The 23,369-nt window shown below is 46.9% G+C and overlaps 1 protein-coding gene across 3 annotated transcripts in view; it reads left to right on the plus strand.

The window, feature by feature from the left end:
* Kcnh1 (potassium voltage-gated channel subfamily H member 1) overlaps positions 1–23,369 on the plus strand; it is a 309,023-nt gene that overhangs the window by 220,610 nt on the left and 65,044 nt on the right. For all 3 annotated transcript variants that reach the window (XR_013043517.1, XM_006988144.4, XM_006988145.4), the window contains exon 10: positions 14,857–15,053. Coding sequence is in view for 2 of the 3 variants with exons in the window: in XM_006988144.4 (XP_006988206.1) it covers positions 14,857–15,053 (197 nt within the window). In the remaining variant the exon portion in view is untranslated. The remainder of the gene's footprint in view (positions 1–14,856; positions 15,054–23,369) is intronic.

Genomic DNA, 23,369 nt, shown 5'->3' on the forward strand with positions numbered 1-23,369 from the left:
AGCCGCAGGGGGAGTGACTGGCTCTCGAGGCTGCCACTCTGTGATGGAGAAGATGAAGAGCGCTCCCGCAGGATTGTAGGATGAGTAGCTCCTGAGCAGTGCTGTGTGCCCGGTGTTCCACAGAGAAGGGGACTCAGCCAGTGCCGAAGCAGGAGGCTGTAGGGAAAACGCTGAACTCTGCTGCCCGCACCCTCAGTCTCTAGTCTCCAACCTGCTGGAGTGGTTCCTCTCTTCAGTTATACTATCCCATCCCCATTTTCTGTTTAATTTTAGTGCAGAATCCAAGAGCAAGGAGAAGGGTCAGTATTCATAACTGAGCAGGCTCCGTATGTGCCCAAAATAGAATCCCCCTCACTAAAACCCTCTAGACTTTTTGTGACAGCAGCCACAATATAAAATGCTAATTACATTGCTAACTGAAGAATGCACAGTGACATGTAAAACCCAGTGTGCACCGGGCTGTGGGAAACGCAGCCTAATGTTTTCTATTAGCGTCTGCTTTCTTTCGATTAAAAACAAAATGAGCATGGTAACCTAGTACACCCATTTCTTGACATGATCAAAGGTTACAATTTGAAAGTGTGGCCCCATGAGTTACAACAGTCTCTGATTGAAAACATGCTGTCCAATGAAGACAATGATCATACTAGGTAGGACTCTCTTATGATCCCTCCTCTGCCTTAATTTTGCTGTGACATCTCCTTATTTCCTTCTGGAATTCTCTTAGAAGTCATTGGCTTCTCAAATTTAGTCTCTGCTTTTCGCATATACATTTTTTTGCCTTATAATATTTATTTACGTTTAATTTAATTAAACCATCCCCCACTTCCTCTTCTCACTCCTACTTTTCTCATGCCAACCCTCCCTGTTCTTGGCCTTTAACCATTGTTACAAGTGCATATAAACAAATAAACATAGAAGTAGGACCTACTGAATCTGTTCAGTGCTTCCTGTGCACATGCATTTCTTGGCTTACCATTTGGTATTTGATGACCAGTTAAGGACTTATCCCTGGTAAAGACTAATTCCTCCTCCACCTGTGATTATTAATTGTTTTTGGCTCTGTAATTAATATTTTTTGAGAATGTCATAAAGGAGCCCTGCATCTGTATCACTCTCCCCTGCTCCGCCCCCTCTATATTCCCCCCATCCATATTCATGTTCTTTTCTTTAATCATTGCTGTTACATAGATACATGCATGCATAGATACCACCTACCGAGTCCATTTAGCATTGGTGATCTATACATGTGTCCAGGGCTGATCACTTGGGATTGGACAACCTGTAAAATGTGCATCTCGTTCATCAGAGTTCTTTATTTTGTGTGTAGTGGGAGGCACATTCCATGGGGTGCCTATAGGTCAGAGTTGATTCTCTCCCAGAGGTCGAGCCCAGGTTGCCATACATGTTCCTTTATCTCCTGCCCCATCGCATTGGTTCTTGTTAGAGCTTTCAGTGAGATCCTTTTCAAAGCGGAGGAATGAAAAGCACAGGTTTTGGTTTCTGCCAAGCGTTCTGTCTGCATCTGCATGTCTGTAATGTTGCTGTTCTGTGACCGACCAACACGAGTGAGCTACAGCCTAGCTTCCCCATGGGGCTGAGGCCTGCTGTGTTTGTAGGCGCTCCTTTCACTGGGATTAAATCAGTTGTATGGGTTTCCCATCGCAGTGCTTCACTTACGTTTTCATCATGATTGTCCTGTTTGTTTAGATTCTAACAGGTGGGACAGAAGTCTTCAGGGCAGGCTGTATCTCAGAGCAGAAGGAGGACACAATTGTGGCCTCCAAGAAGTTTCCACCAAACTGGCTGAGTCCCCAAGGCCTCTCTCCCAGAGTCTCCTAAGCCCATGGACTGCACTTTGTGTACCCCTCTGTTTTCTAAGCCTGGGTCCCTTTTGACATCAAGCACATAGCCATGGAAGGTACCAGGGACTATTTCCTGGACAGAATAGAGTTGGAAGCAGGCAAAGGGGCTGAGGAGAGAGCTTGTCTCTGTGCTGTGATGCCCTGGGTTTGGTAGCCATACTGCAAAATAAATAAGTAGAAAAATGATAGGATAATGAAAGCAGGCAAAGGCTAGACTGTGAAAGGCCTCATGATCTTGGGTAGCATCTGGACTTCTTCCTGTAGGGATGAGGGGTCCAGAGAGAGTTTTTGACAGGGAGTGGTATGAAAGCATTGATTCTACGCATGTAGAGGCATGGAGAGGAGCCAGGAGGGGTGTCTGAGAGAAAGGGGCAGGTGGTGGAAGGTTGGTGGGAAGCCCGGCCTCAGAGGCAGCAGAGTGGTACAACTAGTGCGATGTGATGGTAAGGACTAGGGAATGACTTCCCATGGGTGCTGGAGAGTCAACGGTCTGAGGGAGGAAGGGAAGAGGGGGGGAGATGATGGGAGAGAAGATGGGCACATGATGCTTCTTGCAGATGCAGGCACAATTCTTAGAGAGAGGAAACCATTTTCAATCTCTGAGCCTGCCCACAGATGGGGTGGGAGAACAGTGTGGGCTAAGTGCAGGGCAGGCCTCACCTACTAGGCACAGGTCTTTTTCCAGTCCTGTCCCTGGGGCCTGAGGATCGCATGGAGGTCCTTGCTAAGCATGCAGGTTAGTGCTTTCTCACAGAGGAACTTTTTAAGACACCTTCCCTCTGTTACTGAGTTGGAAGGCTACCTTGCCTTTGCCTGCGTACAGAGCTTCTTTGGGCCATCGTTGTTGGTTGGATATCAAGGCAGCGTCTGCTGTCATAGAGGATCATGGTGGCGTTCTCTTCTGCAGAAAAAGAAAGAAAGCCTTTGTCTTAGAGGAATGTTATATTGATCTGAGACAAATGCTTAGTGACAGTGAACACAGGTGGCTCATTCTGTAGTTGTGGAGCAAGCTGGCAAGTACATGCTCACAGAGGAGGCAGAAATCAATGCTTGGGAGGTCCCAAAGAGTGTGGTAGGCTGGTCGTGGGGGTAGAAATGCGAGGGACACTGTGGGGGGATGTGAGCGGCAGGTTCAGGCCAGTGTGAGTGGAGTCAGCCATGATGTTTCTGTGAGGTCAGGGTTTCCTGCCTCAGTGTGCACAAGACTTTGCTAGGCCTGTTGCACCCTGTCAGGGTCACTAAGCCTTGATTGTCTTTTCACATGTGGCTTGACATCTTCAACCTTAGCTGTGGAGTAGAGGAAGATGATGAGCATGGTGAAGGAAATGAAACAGGAACCCCAAAGCAGGGGGCCTTTTATGAACTTTGCTTCAACTAGATGAAGTTGCTCATTTTCACTATTTCCACTATTTTTCATGAAGCAGTAGGAGAACTTCCCTAGTGATTGACAGATAAGGCCATGAGATCTTTGCCTTGGTGGTGGCTGGAAAGGTGGAGTCAGATGTGGTCAGGTGAGGTAGGGCATGGGTCAGCCATGGGGAGTATGGTGAGTAAGATAACCTCAAAACCAGCATCTGTGCTAGAACCAAGAGCCCCAAAGGACTGTGATAAGACACAGGACCTACATGATGCATCAGGGCTGCTGTGGGTGGTACAGTGTCATTGTGAGAAACCAGTCACTGGCAAGTGAGGTATGACATAGTTAGATGTGTCATTGTGAGAAACCAGTCACTGGCAAGTGAGGTATGACATAGTTAGATGTGTCATTGTGAGAAACCAGTCACTGGCAAGTGAGGTATGACATAGTTAGATGAGTCATTGTGAGAAACCAGTCACTGGCAAGTGAGGTATGACATAGTTAGATATGTCATTGTGAGAAACCGGTCACTGGCAAGTGAGGTATGACATAGTTAGAGCTGTGATCCAAAAGCACTAATGAGCAGGACAGAGGATCAGACAGACTGTTAGGTCACTGTGGCTGATGACAGAGACAAGGAGTGTTATGGTATACTCAGCAAGAATGGAGAAGGTCCTCCAGGAACATTTTGAATTTCATAGAAACAATAATTATTAGCATGAGATTTTCCCAAAGATTGCATAAGAGGCAATTTCAGGAAGATTATTAATTCATTAGAATTCAGTTTTAATGACATACACATTTTTATTTGCTAAATTTGCCAGACTTAGTGGGGAGGTGCAGGTAGGTGAGCCATCAGGAAGAGGAGTGTTCTGGGTAGCTTTCTGTCACCTTGACATAGCTAGAGTTACCTGGGAAGAGGAGCCTCAATCGAACTCTAAGCCTCTAAGTAAGTCTATGGTTTGTTTGCTTGATTAGTAATTAATGTGGGAGGGCCCAGCCCACTGTGGGTAATGCCATCCCTGGTCCGGATGTGTAAGCAAGCTGAGCAAGCTACAGGAACAAGCCATTAAGCAGTGTTGTTGCTCCATGGTCTCTGCTTTCAGTCTCATGCCTTGAATTCCTGTCCTGACTTCCCTTCATGCTGGACTGTGATCACAGGGACACATAAGCAAGATCAACCCCTTCCTCCTCAAGCTTTTGTTAATCAGTGTTTCATAGAAGACGAGCTAGGACAGAGAGTCTCTCAGGTTGTAAGTGTTAATACTGGAATGTAATGGGACAACCACAGCGCCCAGGGGGATTCTGATATCAGGGAAGTGGGTGAGAGAAGTATGAACGATGAGATGTGAAGTGAGGAAGAAGAGGCCTTGAAAGAGAACACGCTAAGCATCTGTTATGTCCATCCAGAGGCCCAAGGACCTGACACCAAGGTGCAGCCAGCATTGCTTGGAAAGGTGGGCCTGGAACCAGAACAAGAAGGTGGGTCAGAACCAGGAAAGAAAGTCAGATCTCAAGTTAGAGATTTTAGAGTTAACAGAAGAAATGTCAACTAGGAAGGAGAAAGGAAAGCCATCGCAGAACTTACGCGTCTTTTCCTAAATGACCAAGCGTTTGAGAACATTTTTAAAGAAATGGGGTGTAGCTATTCAGAATGCTTATAAGGAATTTTATGATATTGGAAATTCTTAAGATAAGTCGAATATTACTTTAATATACTGTGGTCCCAGTTATGGGAGAGAAGCACACCAAATCGAGACTCCATGAGCCTCCTGAAAGATGGGGTAGATGTTTGTGGGTTAGGAGGAGATTTTCATTTTCTTTTTACATTTGTTTGGGTTCCAAGCTATCTTTAAACGAACTTGTGTAAGCACAAAAGGCTGAGTTCCTATCCCAGCACCCATGTAAGCAGAGGGCTGTCCATGTGCCTCTGTCCTAGAGCTGAGGAGGCAAGGCTAGGAGGGTGGGGAGGCTCAGCGTTCAGTTGGCTTGCCAGTCAGTGTGCCCCAGGGTTGCTGTCTCAAAAAGTGAGGTGGAAAGCAATAGAGGAACACATTAGACACGACCTCTGGTCTCTACAGCCATGCATACACACATGTATATATGTACTCATATGCCAAACACACAAATAATTAATAAGCACAGGATATTTTCAAGATGATAGTTTTGAAAAATTTCAAGTCAATCATGAGAAAGTCAGTGTCATTTGAAATTTCCCAGACAGTGTTAGGATGTAAATTTTAAACATGATTTTTTTATTTTTAAAAATGATGTCTTGGCAGCACTCTTTTGCTTTTTACTGTCCAACCAGGAGAAAATGGCTCATCTCTGCATGTGCTAAGATCCCTCTAACTGCCCTTGGCCAGACAGTGACGATGGAGTGGCTTATCCAGCAGAGGTTTACATCCACTCTGTAGCCTCAACAGGATAAACCCTCACTATTTTAGGGATGGCAAAGCTAAATACTTTCTAGAGATGCTTCCCAGGATGGCTGGGAGCCAGGGTGAGGAGAATCAGGCTCCCATACTGCTCTTCTCTCCCTGTGAGGCATCCCTGCACAGGGACCAGGTGGACTGTGGGATTAGTGCTTCTGCCACACTATTGCATCTTTGCCTGTGCTTAGCACATGGTGGGAGCTGTGCTCCAGGGTCTCTAGATGCTACCCAAGCATCAGTGTTTACTTAGCTGCTCCATCAACTGGAGCAGTTACATCAAATCTACACTCCCAGTGAGGAGCCAGTGAACCACTCTGAACTTCAAAACACAAAGCATTTCTATCGGGTAGGGCCCACATCATGTGATTGAGAGAGGGTAGAGATAGATTGCTTGATTCTTTACTTCCAGTTAGGTAATTTTTAAACTTAGGTTGTAATCCCTGAAGACATGAGAAGTTAGATCTACTATAATTGTTCTTTCTGAATGAAATTCCTATAACTTCATTGTTTGGGCAAAGGACTTGGTTCAGTCAGAAGTTAAAGTCAGTTAGGGCAATTATTATGATCTACAGAGACACTCTACTGGCATTTAAAATGTTTCAGATATTTTAAATAAGGAAAAATATACTACATTACTACATATGTGGTAACCTTAGCTACATAAAAATATGTGCATGCATAAAAGAAAGATGGAAGACAAACCAAGATCTTAACAAAGGTGTTGTTGATGGTGACCATCATTTTACATTTCAAATATATTTGAATAATTCCTACAGTGCACTTCCATTCTTTTATAAATAACCAGGTAGGGAAAAAATAAAGTGAATTTTCAGTTCTCACTTTACCAGGGATCCTGGTCACTTCTGCCTGCTCCTGGGGGAGGTCTGGGGTCTGCTCACTTGTGGAGAGCCCCTTGACTAAGTAACTTTATCTTAGTGCAGCTGTGATGAGCAGAAGGGGAGTCATCATGGTGCTTCTAAGACACTGCTCCAACTACACTCCGTCCTGTGTGCCAGCCTCCTTCACAGGGCATCACTGCCTGAGGGCTCTGTGCTTTTAAAGAGTGCTCTGTCATAGCGTGACGTCTTGTTCTTTACACTCTGCTATTATTCTCCTCCACCCCTGTTCACTATCCCCACTTGTCGGGTAATTTTTATCATGCATCATTTTTACTTTATCTTTGTAAATTTGCCTGTGAAGTTTCAGCGTAGTAGAAAGCTGAATCACACTGAGCCGAGGGCGCGTTTCTGAGCAGGTCAGCAAGGCAGGCTGACAGGGCAGCTGCTGACCTGTGGGCTCTACACTAAACGGTGTCTAGTCATCTTCCCAAAGTCATTGGTCTTTCTTGTCAGACTTTCTTTGGGGCTATCAGCCCCCAAATAATGACATGGAGACTTCTTATTAATTACAAAAGCTTGGATATTGTGAACAAATATCCCGCCAGTGATCCAGCCAGGACCGCCAAACCCCTTCATACCCACTCCCCTCTGTGCCTCTCACCTCCCTTCACAGGAATTGTTCCTTCCATGAACATGCTGGTTGTGGTGTTAGGGGCTGGAGACACAACAGTGAACCAAAGGACCAGTCTCTCATGAGGCTGACAGGTCAGTGTGCCTTATAAGCCTAAGAGCTGTAAGAGTGCTAAGATCAAGATGCTGTGAGAATTCATACAGCAGGCATCTGAGCCTGCCCAGCCACAGAGAGTAAAGGAGGGCTTCCTGGCAAAGGTGGCGTGAGAGCTGAGTGCCATCTGATTCCTTTGGCTGGGGCTGGGCTAGGAAATTAGAGTGGGAAGGGAAGTAGGAGCATCGTCATCTGCAGCAGGGACGACCCTGGCATGGGTTAGGAGCCACATCTATTAGTGAAAAGCAGTTCAGTTTGCCTGGGATGTAGTTCTTGGGCCTTCTGCCCTAGAAAGATGAGTTTGAATGGAGTAGGAATGGGGAGCCAGTGCCGGCGTTAGATAGAGGAGGGCACAATTGCACTTGAGCTTCGGAAAGTCACTAGGCAGCTGCTGGGGAAATGAGTTAGAGAGGCAAGGTCAGAGTCAGAGGACCAGCAAGGAGGACACTAGAGGTGAGAGTAGCCTGACCTGATCTCATAGCTGTTTAAATGAGAGCAGATAGAGCCAAGAGATACTCGGTAGATGTGGCCAGAAGTTGCTCATTCACCATATAAGGAGTAAGAGGGGACTTTACCAGGGTGAACAATCCGGGAGGGTGGTGGGCTTACCTCGGAGGAGCCCATTCATTCCTCATATGAGTGGATCTGAGCTGAGTGAGTGTCCAGGGGAGGATTCTGGACTCAGCAGAGAACAGGGCTTGAAGGGCAAACCCGGAGGCAGTGTGGTCCGGATGCATGAAAACAGGCGTAAACCAGGAAGTCCCCACTCCAGCAGAGGTGAGAGGGTTGAGGAGGAAATCACTGGGTCCAGAGAAGAGCTCTAGGGAGCACCACTACCCATGAAGTCTGTTCAGGAGCCTGAAGGGACTGGTCCTAGAGCAAAGAGAGTGGCCAAGACAGTGAAATGTTACAGGGGCCAGGATGGGGCCAGGGTCTGGCACACAGCTCATTAAATGCCACAGAATAAGTTTCACTGGACAGGGATGCCATCATTTGTAAGATCACCAATATTTTATAGCCAAGCCAACACATGTTGTACTATGTATATGCCCACATGAATGCATCACATGCACACACACACACATATACACACACACTTTTTAAAAATTCCAGAGCTAGACATAATAGCATACACCTTTAATCCCAGCATTAGGAAGCAGAGACAAATGGATTGCTGAGTTTGAAGACAACCTGGTCTACACAGCCAGTTATAGTCAGCCAGAGTCACATAGAGGTATCCTTTCTCAAAAAATCTCATTTGGAAGCTTCTCACAGAGATTCCTCTACTTGGTGATCCTAGATCTCTCCAGACTGACTATCAATATTAACCATCACAAAGTTCAATCACCATCTTTCCAGGTGTAACTGCTATTATGGGATGTGGTTTATAGTCATGTCCGAGAAAGAGTCCCAGTATTGAGTCCCAGAATTAAACCCATCATAGTGCTGACCAGCCTCTGCACTCCACCCAAGGTGGGATCTGCTCCATCCTTAGGGATGGAGAGAGTGTGCTTTGTGTCATGGGAGGAAATAGCCAGAGCAGGGACAGACTGTTGGAGCTGCTGTTTAACAGTGAGAAAAGGATGAACAAGACAGCCAAGCAACTTGACTTGGTGAACACATCAGAACCTCTGTCCACTCCCACCTGTTCTGTTCTCAAGAGCTACCATGTCCTCATGTCTGTCTGTCTTCTGTGTAGGCGGCTCTGTTACCTTCTCCTGAGATCTCCGTAGTCCTGCCTAGCCCACTCTCCCCGACAACTTGGTATTACTTGTGTTGCAGTGATGTTATTATTCACCATGACATGCATGTATGAGTTTCCTCTTCCTTACATTGCAAACTCCTTGACCTCAGAAATGACCTCACCATTCCATCCAGCCCCATGAGATGCTGTCAGGCCTTCTCTGACTCACAAAACACAAGGCCAAGTTGTTGGGTTGAGCTATGTACAGAGATGGCAAGAGGCAAACCCACCTGTGGGAAGTCAAGCTAAGGGCTCTGTGGGAGAAGCAGAGGAAAAGGCAAAGTAGCTGGTAGTCAGATGTGGCCTGTCAGTGACCTTTTGGGTGCTTGTGCATGTGTCACTAGCCAGGTTAGTGCCCCATCTCTAACACAGAGGTCATCACTGGGTGCTTTTGTACCAACTAGAAAGAGCTGGTGTTTGAACATGATGCAGCTCTCCTATAAAAAAATACAATGACAGCAAAATTCTAGGAATAGATGCCCTCTGGGGAGTGGAAGAGAATCAGTCTTGTTCCTAGAGTCAAGGTCACCTGGGCATGTCCAGTCCCAACTTTCTTCATTGGGTCAGAAATACAATAATGCGCTCAAAACTCCAATAGCCAGTGAAGCAGAACGTGGCCTTTGAGCTGAGACAGAAGGCCAGTGGCGGGATTTGCAGGGTGTCTGTCTGTCTCTGCTGTATGTTCTCACTTCTGTAAGCTATGACACATGGAACAGAGGCCACAGACTGCAGCAACATTTATCTGTGCAATGAAGAAGAGAAGGGCATGTAGCTCTCCTGCAGATAAGAGAAGCAACATTTACAAGATGTCAGCATTCAGCTTCCTTACTCTCCTGCAGCCTCAGGCAGGCTGGGGGTGAGGCCCTAAGTACTTGTGGAGGAGTGCACAAGTGTTCCAGAGTAAGCCCGCTGGGATGTGGCCCTCTGGGAGGAAGCACAGAGCAGGTGCTGGTGCACATAATCGTTTCTAGGTTGTCCTGCTCTCTGGCCAGTCAGAGTGGGCAGGGAAGCTGGCCAGCGTGGTCAAGGGGACTGGCTCACATGGCTGGGGCTTTGGCCTTCAGACTAGGAAGCCCGAAGCTGGTGAGAAGGTGTCCTAGGGGGACACCTGTCCACAGAACTCACTGCTCTGGTTTTCTCTTTGGTATAAAGGATCCCCAGTGGTCTAAGATATGGGTGCAGCTGCTCTGGTAGGAACCCCAAATGTCAGAAGACCAGCAAGGCTGTAGCGCCCCTTCTCACATAGTTAGCCAGGTACACAAGAGCAGGTGGCAGCTGCATGGCACTGGATCCCCAGCCCCCTGCCAGCCTATCATTTCCTCTCAGTTAGGTGTCACGTAGACTTTCTGCCAACAGGTTCATTAGCCCTTCTAGCCATGCGTGAATGGCTGGCTGAGTTCTTTCTGATGTATTTGAGCTGTGCAACTGTGCCGTGCTGGTTGGTATAAGCTATCCTGTGAACAGTCTTTAAAAGAACATGTCATTGAGGGTCATGGAAACAGCCAGACATCTTCCCGAAATGCCTGTTGACCTGACAGACTTGCCATTGGAGTGAACTGGACCTGCAGGGTTCAAATCACAACCCTTCCCTGCAACCTGTTAACACCAGGGAAGGCTCTTTGATGCTTCCAGGGCCCTCGTCCAAACACCTCTTGAGCTGACCCTGCAGTCCCCTCTGCTTCCTTCTATGCCAGCCCCCTTGGCCTCTGCCCTTCGTTGAACCTGCAAAGTCTCCATTCTTCTTGGGCAGTGTCCCTGTGTACTTCAGTCCTGGGATCTGCCTCACCTGTGTGTTCAAGTGTTCTTCAGCCCCAACCACCAGAGGGGAGACTCAGTGTAACTGAGGGCATGCAGAGGGTGATTCATTACCGTGGTGCTGTTGGCTTGTTCCAATCAAAGTACCTGCAGTCACTCCCCGTCTCCTCCTCCCCCCCAGCTCAGAACATCCACTTAGAATGGGAGTTCCTAGGGACTCACACAGTAAGCCTTTAATGTTCCAGACTCTGCACTCTGGTTGGTAAGCTGGTTGGTTGAGTGGTTTGATTGCCCAGTGCACTGAGGTGCCTTCTGTTGAGTGTATGTCACGCTCACAGCTGGAAGAAGGTGTACAGTATCTTTCCTGGCTTCTATCTCTCAGTCTCTGACCTGGGAAGTCTCTTCCCAGCCATTTGTGCCACAGCTGTGAAGCCTTAAAAACCCCACTTTGCTCCTGCCAGCTTTTGTGAGTTACTTAAAACAGTTGGCCATTTGCTAGAAGCACCCAGGGGCCTGCAGACCACATGCTTAGCTCTCACCCCCAGGTCATCTACACCCAAGCAGCTGCCTTCCCAGGATGTAGGGTTAGGCATAGTTGAACTTGGGTTGGAAATCTGTCCCATGTTAGGATGACACCAAGACTCCCATCCGTGGGGGAAACTCCCCAGCATGAGCTGCTGCTGTCTCCAAGGCACTTGTTTCCTGCGTGTCCCACCCCAGCACAGGGTCCCTGTGTTCTGTGCAATAGATGGGCCCCTTGAGAGGGTTCATAAATGAAATCTGTGCAGCTAAATTCATTTATTAAATGCACACAAGGAGCTATTATTTCACTTTACGGGTTCTTCTATAATTAGAAAATGACTCCCAATTTCATTAAAGGAGCATAATGCTTCTATATTGGGTCTTGTTTAAATGAGGTAATCTTGATAAGAAACAGACAAAATTACCAATCGGCTTCTACTCAGTAGTTACAGCTTAATTATACCATGTTTCTTCCAGTAGGAACTGCAGAGTGTGTAATAATGCTGCCTTTCTCACAGGTACTCAAAATGTGCGGCCAGGAAAGTCAGCCTACTAAAGACGCTCCTTGTTTCTCACTGGTGGGAAAATCTGCCCTTCCGAGAGCATCTTTACCCTCTCTTGTCACCTTCTTTCAGAAAAGCACGAGGGGTGCCAGCAAGAGCAGGGGTGATGAGTGATATTCTGCCATTTTTCAGCCTAGAGCTCCATGATCTGTGTGTTCATGTGTCTGCTGCTGGGTCACAGCTCCTTACACATCCTGGTTTAAGATGCTCATTCTTGTCTCATGGTGGGCTTCTCAGCTGGCTGTATACGGGTGGTTTCTAAGCCTGTACTCATCCAAAAGCCTGACTGGGCTGGACTATCCAGAGGATGATAGATGTAACTGGTGGCTGTGGCTATCAGATGAGACCTGGACAGGGGACCAGAGCACTCACAAGACCCCTTGTGTAGCCCAGTCTCCAGTAAGCTGATCAGATTTCAAGATAGATACTTCCAGGGATGAATATTCTAAGAGACCTGGGTTGTCAGCTTCCTATGACCTGGCCTCAAAATCCAAGAATGTCATTTCTACCAGACTGTGTTGACTAAATGACTAAGTCTAGCCCTGATTCACCTACTCAAGTGAGTTACAACTATAACCACCACACTTCCAGAAGGGGCGGGTGGCATTGGTTTTTCAAACATTTGCCATGTTTCTTCAGAGGAGGCATGCTCTCTAGAAGAACAAGATTACGTCGATATAAAGGGCACATGAGTCATGGTGGACAGTGTGGGAAGGCTGTAGAATGTATGTACAGGTGAGTTCTCAGAGGTCAGTGCTGGAGAGCACCATGGAGAGAGCCTGTTTCCAGGGAAGCCAGGTAGCATCCCACAGAAAAGTGTCTACCTATTGGCCCTAGCCCTGCCTTAGCTACCCATATCACAGACAATGAAAGTTAGACCTTGGAAGGGGATCCAAATATCACACATGTTTACCTGGAAGTTTCCCCATGAATGTCCTATTCACACTGAATCTCTAAACCCACCTTCACGTTAGAGCAACAGACACACAGAGAACCTTGAAGTAACGTCCCTAAGCCATGCATAATTTGCTTCTTTTGGAAAAGAGGTCCTTAGAGAAGACTGTGGAGTATCTTCTTGGTACTAGAGAAAAGTCCATCAGCCCATGCATCTCAATTATAACTGCTTCCTTTGCCTTTGGCAGGGAAACAGTTGCTGGTGGAGCACCAAAGATGCCTGGATCTGGGGAGCTTGGCCAACTCTTTCTTTCTTTGTTTCTCCTTCGTGTTCCTCTTGGGCTCCCTGGAAATTCATATTTGTGATTATCTGCCCTGAAAAGTTATAAGCAAGATGAACAATCAAGCCACATAGCTGGAGACTATGCCAGGAATAAATTCAGCTTTGCAATAGACATGGGCTAAAACATTCATAGTTATGAAAGAATATCTCTGAGTTGGAGGATGTGGAGAAAGAAGCACATGGTAATGAAGGTTGCTATGTGTCTTATTTGGGGTTGCTATGACAAGATGCCATGGACAGGGTTGGCATGTAGGCAATAGAATTTCCTTACAGTTTTGGAAGGTCAGAGGTCCAGCATGGTCAGGTTCTTATGGGGATCTTCTTCAGCTGCAGACTGCTCACTTCTTATTGTATCTTCAAAAGTAAGAAATAGCTCAATAGAGTTTTCTGGGGCACTTTTATGAAGGTGCCTTGGGGTCAGACAGGAGAGTAAATCATAAACTCTTACCTATGTCAGTTGTATTCCAAAGGCTCCCTCCTGGTGCTGTTCCACGGGGGCGGGGGGGTTGTGTTTCAACATATGGATTCAGGATATAAACATTCATTTTACAGTATTGTATTGATTCACTGAATGTACTTGTAGGATGCCAGAGGCAGAAGATGCCAGAGTTGCAATTGCCTGTATTGTATATCACCAGGAGGAGGGCATTTAGCAAGGGTGAAGAGCACATTTCAGGAGGTGTATGGGAGAGGTAGGATGCATGATATAAATTAACCTTTAGGACAGGGACAAGTACGGGGAGAATTGAACCCTACACTTGATTGCTTCTAGGTAGATAGTCTCAACTAGATTCAACCTCCCTTCTTCAGCTCCCGAGAAAGCCCACACACAATCACACACCCCATCTGTAGAATATCTATGCATCTAAGTAGACACACAGACATAGACCCATGGCTCACTTCTGCCCTCATTCCTCTTTGCCTATCCGTACCAATCAAGCTCCTACTATGCCATGTGACAGTTTCTGGGGAGACATGAATAAATGTGTATTTACCTCAGAGAAAGAACTGAAGGCAGATCAAACTAATGATACCTCCAAAGTCCAATGTGTTAAATGAATTTGTTATAGGTATCACAAGAGTATGAGTGAAGAGTACTTACATAAACATTTATAGCTCAAAGGCAGATGTACCACCAAAGCCCATCCCAACATGGATGACAACTAATGAAAGCAGCCACTCTGGAGCTCTTTGCTTGATTTTCAGGCAGCTTACAGGCTGGAGAGCCCCATCTTCTTGACAGTTCTTACTGCTTATATAACCCTGAGAAGGGAGAAGCCTTGTGAATCTGGTAAGTTTCAGGGACTTCCTGAGACTTGTGAGTTGAAGACTTCCCAAGTCCATAGCAGCTTTCCCTCCAGGATGGAATATTTTAATTCAGAAGAAATTGCTGCACAACAGATAAAGCCTTGTGCACTGAGGGGAATGGGGCACACAGCTCTTGTGTGCAAAGGTACACAACAAGCCACAGAGTAATTGCAGGTTTTGAGTGGTGCTATGGGGGAAATGGAGTATGGTAATAATAATAATAATGGGGATAGGTGATAGCTTTCAAGGGTGACCAGCATCAACCTTACAAAAAGGTAGCATTACCATGTATTAATTATGTACCATCTTAAAGGTTCTTGCATTGCATGTTATTATTAGGGTTCAAATTATGACTTCTTTTTTCTTCTCTGAGCCCAACCTGCAGCTGCCAGTGACTGCAGATCCCTCCTGATTGACCCTGTGCTTATGACAACTCTCTCTCCTCAGGGAAAGGAGACGTGTTTGGAGATGTGTTCTGGAAGGAAGCCACTCTTGCACAGTCCTGTGCTAATGTTAGGGCGTTGACCTACTGTGACCTGCATGTGATCAAGAGGGATGCCCTTCAGAAAGTGCTGGAGTTCTACACAGCCTTCTCCCACTCCTTCTCCCGGAACCTGATTCTCACCTACAACCTGAGGAAGAGGGTGAGCCAGCGGCTTTGATTCCTTCTGTGCTTTCCCCTGTGCACTTTGGATAATTGCTGGGGCGGGGATCAATCCTTTTGCTTTTTCTTGACACGGAGAAGGGTGTTCTGAGCCAGCCCAGCCCATTGCTTGCTCTGTAGAGCTTTTGTTGTACAGTGGTGAGCAGAGCAAGCGTGTTGGGGTAGAAGATGGGTCAGCCTCGGTGTAGAGGGGCTTTGCTGTGTGCATCTGTGGGCTGGGTAGTTACCAGCAGTACCTGGACTTTCCAGTGTTGTGAAGAGATGGGTAAAGTGTGGCTTCTCGTCAGTAGAAAGGCCTCAGGGTGCCACCTGACTAATGTCTGCTGCATCCCCAGTGATTGGGACCTGCAGAGTGGAGTAAAGTCACTACCTAGCCGACTGGCAATGACACTTTATGAAAAAGATAGGAAAGAACTTGAGTTCTACAAAGAAAGCCATGGAATTTGGTTGTCGGGAGGAAGTTTCATATCCAGCCAACTCCTTCAGAAATGAGGAGTTTTAGGAGAAGGAGCTGTCTTCCCTAGAGATGCTTCTTTCACCTCAGGTTGCCGAGTTTGGCCATCTCTCCCCATATTCTCCTCACCTTCTACAGTTTCTCAGGATAGACTTTTTCTTTTCTTCTTTTTTAAAACAAGATCTTACCATTCAGCCCTCAAACTTTCAATCCCCCTGCCTCAGCCTCTCAAGATTCACACCTGCCTTCATGACTGACTTTCTTGCACTGCATCCATCACTTTTGGTTAAACACCAGCATGGTCACTCCAGACCAAGAGGGATCACCACTCAGAAGGATTTTCAGAAGATGTTTCCCATAGTGACATCATCTCCATTGCACTAACCTGCCTCTCACAGTCCTGGTCCCTGGCTGTAGTTGCATGTCTGGTTTGTGATGGACTTTCATATGTCCAACCTCAAGTTGGTCATCGGGCTCTGTTGCTTTTGCCTCAGCTTTCTAATATGAATTTGTGTTTTGTTTCCTTTCTTGTGATCCTGGCAGAATCTTCAAGGCCAGTCTGAAGTTCTCAGGACACTGGGGGAGTCATCAAAGCCCTCACAGAATCCTTAGGGCCTTATGGAATTCTCAGCTACTCTCAAAGAGCCTTCAGGGCACAAAGCCCCTCATTGAGTCCTCTCCCACAGGCAAGACAACCCAGAGGCTGGACTAGCCTTCCTGCCCATGTCTGCCTCTACCACATAACTTCCTTCATGCCTGCACATTCAGCACAGCTCAACTGCTTGTGCTCATGTGACACAGACTTAATCCCTGAACTCTGCCCACAACTTCTGCTCCCTACCCCCACCCCTGTGACCTGAACTGCCCCTCTGACAATGTCAGGTGGTTTCTTCAAGCGTAGCGTCTGTGCCTAGAAATCTTCCTGCCTGTGTGTGACAAATTCCCGCTAACCGTCCAGACTCTGAAAGCTTCATTGCTTCATTAAGTCTCTCTTGGTGCCAGATGAACTGGACTAGATAAAGAAAACCAAAGACTCCCTCCCTTCAGGTGTCCAAATCTAACAGAAGCACTGTATGGGCAGGATAATGGCAGTCCATTAAGCTAATTGACTCAGTGATCATGACTCCCCCGAAGTGTATCCAGAATGAAGGAGGGAGCAGGTAAGGGGGAGTCAGAGAAGCCATGTCCAGGGAGTGAGTCAAGTATAGAGGCATAAGGGGAGAGCATATGAGCAGAGTCTAGAGAAAGAAACCTGAGCTTGGCTCTTGAGACCCTCGAGTAAGTTTTGTTAGGGCCAGCCTTTGGCTACATTCACAGTAGGCTCTTCCGGCTCCAGTCCCTCAGGTGGCATTGCCTTGAGCATCCTGCTCAGAGACCTGTGAGCACCAGAGCATCCTGTGTCCTCAGTGTGTAACTAGGTACAGAGCACCTGCAACTCATGCTGCATTTAATGACAAGGGGAAAGAGATGGGCCTCTGGGCCTCTCGTTCCCCATCATGCAGTGCAAGGTTGTAGAGAGAATTTTCTGGCTCCACGGTTTGAAGCCTGCCCACCTGACCTCCGGGGTAGGCTGGGCACTGCTGGAGAAGTGTCCCTCACTTGTCTGCTGGCTGGGAACATGGGATGCTTGATGGAAATACTTTTAGCCAAGTGGATTCTCCTAAAATCTATTTTTTGGTTTATTCCTTCTTCTGTGAAAGCCAGTTGATTATAATCAGCTTTCAGTGTTGCTGGTGAAATGGGTTGAAAAATATGAGGTTTGAGTTATTTGGAGGAATAATCATTTTAGAATAATTATAGATCAAATAAATCTGCCTAAAAAATAACAAAAACCAATGATGCCTCGGTGGTCAGATTATTTTTATACATATAGAATGATTGACTCTCTGGAGAAGAGAAGGAACCAAAGCTGTAGATAGTCTGGGAACATCCTTTTAAGTGTCAAATCCCCAGAGAAGAGAACGTGGGGCTCTAATGTGTGGACCTGAGGGTATTTAGGGCCCTTAATCCCCTGCTGAGGAGCATCATGGGAGGAGCAAGCATCAGATGAAGAGTCAAGCTGTGTGACCTGTGGACTTTCTTCCCATCCCAAGCCCCTCTGAGTCTGGCATTGAGCCAGAGGAATTTCAGTGACAGCTTTATGTAAAGAGCCGTTCTTTTCTTGGAAAAAGAGACTTGTCATTTTGGCGCGACCATTGTCATCGCCCATTGTGTCCTTCTGCGGATTAATTCACGGTTACATAGGGCACCAACAATGAGGGCATAGCATGCATGATTATCCTCCTAGCTGTATTTTTTTCTGAAAAAGTGAAGTTATTCTTGTGGCTGTTTCTAGCTTGGCAAAAACCAAGTGAATTATTTGCTAAGAGTTCTGAGGACACTGTGCCATCTCAGCATCTGTCTGGGGAGTTGTCTCATCTCATAGCCCTCCTCCAGTGCACAGCAAGAATTCTGAGCCAGAATGTGCCTCAACGACCAGCCCACCTCTCTCCCTTGTCCTCACCATCCTCATGTCAAAGATAGGACATTTTACAGAAATGAGCTGGCTGGAAACGCAAGAATTAGAACCAGATGATTCTCAGACCAGAAACATCCTGAAGCCTCCTGGCTTCCTCTGGCCTCCACATTCTAAGCCTTAGACCTTTACTCCTAAGCCCAGGCGAATAAGCATTCCCCAGGTGTCAGCATGATTTTAGAGTCCAACCCAGGAAGGGACTTGCCATGTCATTCTGTCCTACAAAGCCACATAAGGTAAATGTGGAGCCAGGCCCAGAGACGGTCAGCATGGGACCTTCTGTTTCTCTTGCTGAGTTCAAGATGAATGAGACTGGTTTGGATCCTGCCTCTTCTGCTTAATTCATCTCTAATTCTGAGCAAGTAAGAAGACCTCCCCATCTTGAACATGGAGAAGATGAACTTGCTGGGTGCTTACAGACGTAGCCCAGGACACAGGAGGTGCTAGGTTAAGTTGATTTTTACTCTGTTGTCTCTTTGGTACTATTCCATGCTTTATCACCTTGTGCCTTTTCACCGAGGATGCCTTCTGCCTCTGCTCAGAGTGTCTGCTCTGCAGAACTCACTGTAGCAGTAGAGCTATGTTGAGACTGTAGGTCTTTCGCCAGTGAGTGAGGAGAGTCTAGCATCCTTGTTCCTTCTGCATGGATGGCCAAGGAGAGTCATGAAGGGAAGAGATTGGAACCACCATCCCAAAGCCTGGCTAGGGTGCTGGCTCTGCAAGCATCTTCCTGCAGGCCCGAGTCTTCCTCTGCAGGCAGAGTTTTCACACTGCTGAGAGTAAGATATCACCAACTCCTGGAGCGTGCAAGAAAGAACACTGCTTCAGTGGTAACTTATGTCAGCTCTTAAATCCTCAGAGTGGCCTGAGGCATTACCGGGTCACTGCCTGTTCTCAAGGGAGTAAACCAGAGGGCTGTGCAGAAGAGAATCCCCTTTCCAAGGTCACCCAGATACTGACAGATTCTGAACCTGCCGTACACCTCTGGATAATGCTGTAGGGCCCCGTGACTGTCCAGCTCTGGGGAGCGGTACTCAGCCTTTCTCATTGTGACATCCGTTAGTGTTCTTCTGGGTTGTTGACTTGAGGGGATAGCCTGGCTTTCTCCTAAGCATCTCCAAAGACTTTTGCTTACACCAATGAACCCAGAAGCAGTGATGCCTACCAGACACCATATTAGGGGTGGGGCACTGGAAGTGCACACAGAGACTTCTGGTCTAGTCTCAGTCTCTCTCTCTCTCTCTCTCTCTCTCTCTCTCTCTCTCTCTCTCTCTCTCTCTCTCTCTCTCTCTCTCTCTCTCTCTGTGTGCATATGCTTGCTAGGGAGCTGGCTAACCCACCTGTCTTGATGCTGCTCTAGGGCTAAACTCCTATTTGAATGCAGGGTTGCTGCTTACTAGCTGGGCATTCTTGGACACCTAAGCCCCTGTTCCTTCATTTGTAAAAAAGCTAACATTTAGGGTGTAGTGACTCACATCTGTAATTCTAGCACTTGGGAAAGGAGGCTGAGGCAGGAGGTTTGCTGCTAGTTCACGGCTGGCCTGGGGTGCATGGCAAGTTCCAGCCCAGCCTAGGTTATAGTGGGAGAGCTTGTCTCAAACAAAGCAACAACAACAAGAAGGAGACAACACAGTGGTTCTCTGATTGATGCTGTTGACAATTTTGGGCATATTAAAACAAAGTAAACTGGTGCAGCAAAGCTGGGCATGGTGTCCCATGCTTAGAATTCCAGAACTTGGAAGGTAGAGGCAGGAGGATTGCAAATTCAAGGACAAACTGGGCTGTAGACTGAGTTTGAAGACAGCCTGGACAATTTAGTGAGACCCTTTCTCAAAACCCAACACAATAAAAGTAACCTGTCCCTGTAGGAAGCACCCTGTTCACATTGGTCCCTTTCCTGCCCTGCTGCCCACCCCCATCTCTACTTCCAGGCTTGAAGAGTTGAAGTCACACCTGGTCCTCTTGAGTTAGGAGCAGATCTGTGTCTTTGGTTAATGACCTGTGTGGGCTCCACTTCCCTGTGAGTGGAGAAGAGGTGTCACCTCTTGGTGCTCAGGGATTGATCATTAGGACAGTGGATCAAATATACCACAACTCAAGGATGCCAGCATACAAGCAATTAGATAATTACCAGCAGCCAGTGCCAGGGATAATTGGCATGCAGGTAATTGGATGGGCGCTTCTCATCCTCCGAGGGTAGGGCTTTCTTTTCAAAGCCAATATTATTGTGTATGCGAGTATATTTTTTGCAGTGTTTGCTTATGATAATTTATTCCAGGAGGGATTTTTTTTTTAAATCACAATTAAGGCTCAACCTGGTGTGTTTGGGAGGAAGCTGATACCCCAGTCACCAGTGCTTTCAAAATAGGGGCTTTCTAAAGCAGAGGTTGCCATGGTGAAGGGTCTTGAATGCCACATATACACTTTAACCAAAAGACATTTTCTTCTGCAGCAGAAGAGCTCAGAACCTAAGAGGTTTGTAGAGAGCCCTACTCATAGGTGGTGTTGAGAAGCCCTCTGCGTACTTCCTTATTCTTGAGGAATGTTGGTAAGCTAAGAAGAAAGACTATAAAGCCTGGTGCTTAGCAATAGCACGTATTTCCCTGCTGAGGGCTGGTGTGTCATAGCCTGAGTTTTTAAATGATCTCGGCACAGCCTCTACTTTCCTTGTCATTCCGCCATAGTGAAGGCTTCTGTGAAATTAAAATCATCTATTAGACTGTCAGGCCACAGGGATAATAAAATCATGGTGCTGGAATTGGAGGTGGCGAAGGGGACTCGTGATGGGAATGACACAGCTGGAATCTGTGTGAAACAACAAAATATAAATCAAAACCAGCCTCCTTCTCCTCGGCAGGACCTGTGTGGTCTTGCTGGGAACCTGCACGGTCTTTCTTGGGTTCTGCTCTTGCTAGGACCCCAGCAAGCACAAAGAGAGTCCCCCATGGTCCTGGGGAAGACTGAGGAGGTCACTCTTCATTATGCCAAAGTCAGCTCGCAATGCAGTGGCCAGGCTGGGTCTGCTACCTGTGAGAAAACAGTGAAGTTCTGGACTGAATGTGAATTTAGGACATGTCACCTCACGGCTAAGCTCTGCCACTTGCCAGCTGGAGGTAGCGACCGGTGAGGGTTGCACAAGTGTGGCTGGTCCTAGCCCCAGATTCCTACTGCCTCCCTCAATGGGTACAGCAGGATGAGATGAGGGATAGCTGGGCACATTGCCTCCCACCTGGTAAGGTACAGCCCTGTCACATCCCTTCCCTCATGTGAAGGAGTGGAAGCCATTGGTGCTCAGAACAATCAGATGGGGACAGTATGGCGTAGTTGGTAAAAATGTGGTCTTTCTGAAGCCAGTCTCAGACCATTTTTTTTTTCTCAAAAGCGGTTCTCAGATTTGATATAAATACATAAAATCATACATGTATGCATGACATAAGAGTAGAAGTTGGACTGTCCAGGGTACTAATGATAGAGGGGACATGGAAGAGAGCCTGGGATAATATGTTCACCATGCAATATATATTTACTTAAAATGTCCTTAAATAATAACATATTGTACAATAAAATATGCAGTGAAGTTTTTTGAAGAAAATAAATCTTTGGTTATAGCTTTTTCAAATGTGTAGATGCCATAGAGTACATGAATTCAAGGCTTGACTTTGCTTGGTAACCTTGGAGAGTTACCTGAACTGTCTGGTCCCAAGTTTATTCATTTACGCAGTGATACCCCTTAGGCGGATACTTTGGTAGTGAGCTATCAGTGGGTGGGTGTGCTGCTCTTGTCAGAGCCACTGCTGAGGTTAAGGAGCCCCTGAGATGTAAGGTCGATGCTGGCTGTGACCACGTGGATTGTTGTTTAGGGACTCCATTGTCCCTTCAGCTGCTAAAGTGCCAAAGGAATAGGGAGTAGGGGAACTGAATTCTAATTCCCAGGAATCTTTTGGTCAGATCCTTCCAGGCCTGATCTTGGGACCCTCAGTTAACACCTTAGAACCAGAACTGTCATCAGAGAGGTTCCTGAAAAGATGGTGCTGCCAACTGCATCATGGGTAGAATTGCTCCCAACCCAGACTGCATGGGGGAGGGGCACCAGGGGTGTGGCTGCTGATGTTAACTCCAGGCAGTTTACTTGGCATAATGTGACATGCTGTGTTTGCCACAGGCTGGAAAAGCTCTGACCTATGTAGAGAAGCCCCAGGCCCATGCACTCTGTGGGGAGCAGCATGTCTTTATCATGTTTTCTGAGGTGTGCAATGGGTCCCAGATCAGGAACTTAATAACCAAGAGAGCAATTTGCATTCATGGATGCAGAAGCTGGGTAGAAGATGGATGGTGGCTGACCTGAGAGGGGAGTCTCGCCTATGAAGCAGAAAGATGTTCCAGGCTGGAAAACCCCCCCTCTCCTCCTCCTCCATTCCCTCCTCCTCTTTCTACGACTACTACTATTATACACATACACTCGTGCACACATGCACACATACCCTCTCTTACACACACACATACAAACACACTCTTACACACACACACACACACACACACACACACACACACACACACACACACACACACACACAGAGTCCTTGGTAGCATCCTGTACTCAGTCCCCTCCCTTCTGCTATAGGTGCCCTGAGTGCTTTCATTTCTGAGGAGCAGACAGCCAGTGCTCCACAGAGCTTTCTGCCCTCAACTAGACCATAGATGTTAATTTAGGAGGCAGTTTTCTAACTGGTCTTGAAGCTTTGCTTGTGAGTTCCTTTCTCCACTCTGTTAGCCCAGGCACATTGTGTGTTTATGACACATCTCCTGTGTGTCTGTATTTCCCATTTTTTATGTAAGTGCCCTATCCATGCTTACATTTTTCTCTTTGATTTTGAACTTGTCCTCTACATTTTCTAGTTAGTCATAGAAGACTTTATTCTAGCACCTCCTAGAATGTGGAGGGTCAGGATGTGAACCCAGGCTGTCCTGAAACTTTCATGATGTCATTTGCCTTTGAAGAGATCAGATGAATGGAGTCCATGCCGGCTCATCCCCTCCAAAGGGACGTTGGACATCAGGAGTCATGTGCCCAGTCTCTCCAGTGTGTCTTCTGTGTACATCTCAGTCGCTGTGTCACATACCTGCTCTGGTTTGGATCTTCTCACTATAAACTTGGTGGTGTTGGTTTTCTTTTTACTGATATCACACAACAGCCCTGCCTGTCTTTTGCCTAGACCTCTAGGGTGAAACTTCCAATCCTCCATGGGACCCTCACTCCACATAGCTTCTCTTTAATCTCTGTCTGGAAGAAGCCTTTTGTGTTCTAATCCAGTGAGCACCACTCACCC

The sequence above is a fragment of the Peromyscus maniculatus genome, chromosome 11, assembly GCF_049852395.1.
Source record: "Peromyscus maniculatus bairdii isolate BWxNUB_F1_BW_parent chromosome 11, HU_Pman_BW_mat_3.1, whole genome shotgun sequence".
NCBI lineage: Eukaryota > Metazoa > Chordata > Mammalia > Rodentia > Cricetidae > Peromyscus > Peromyscus maniculatus.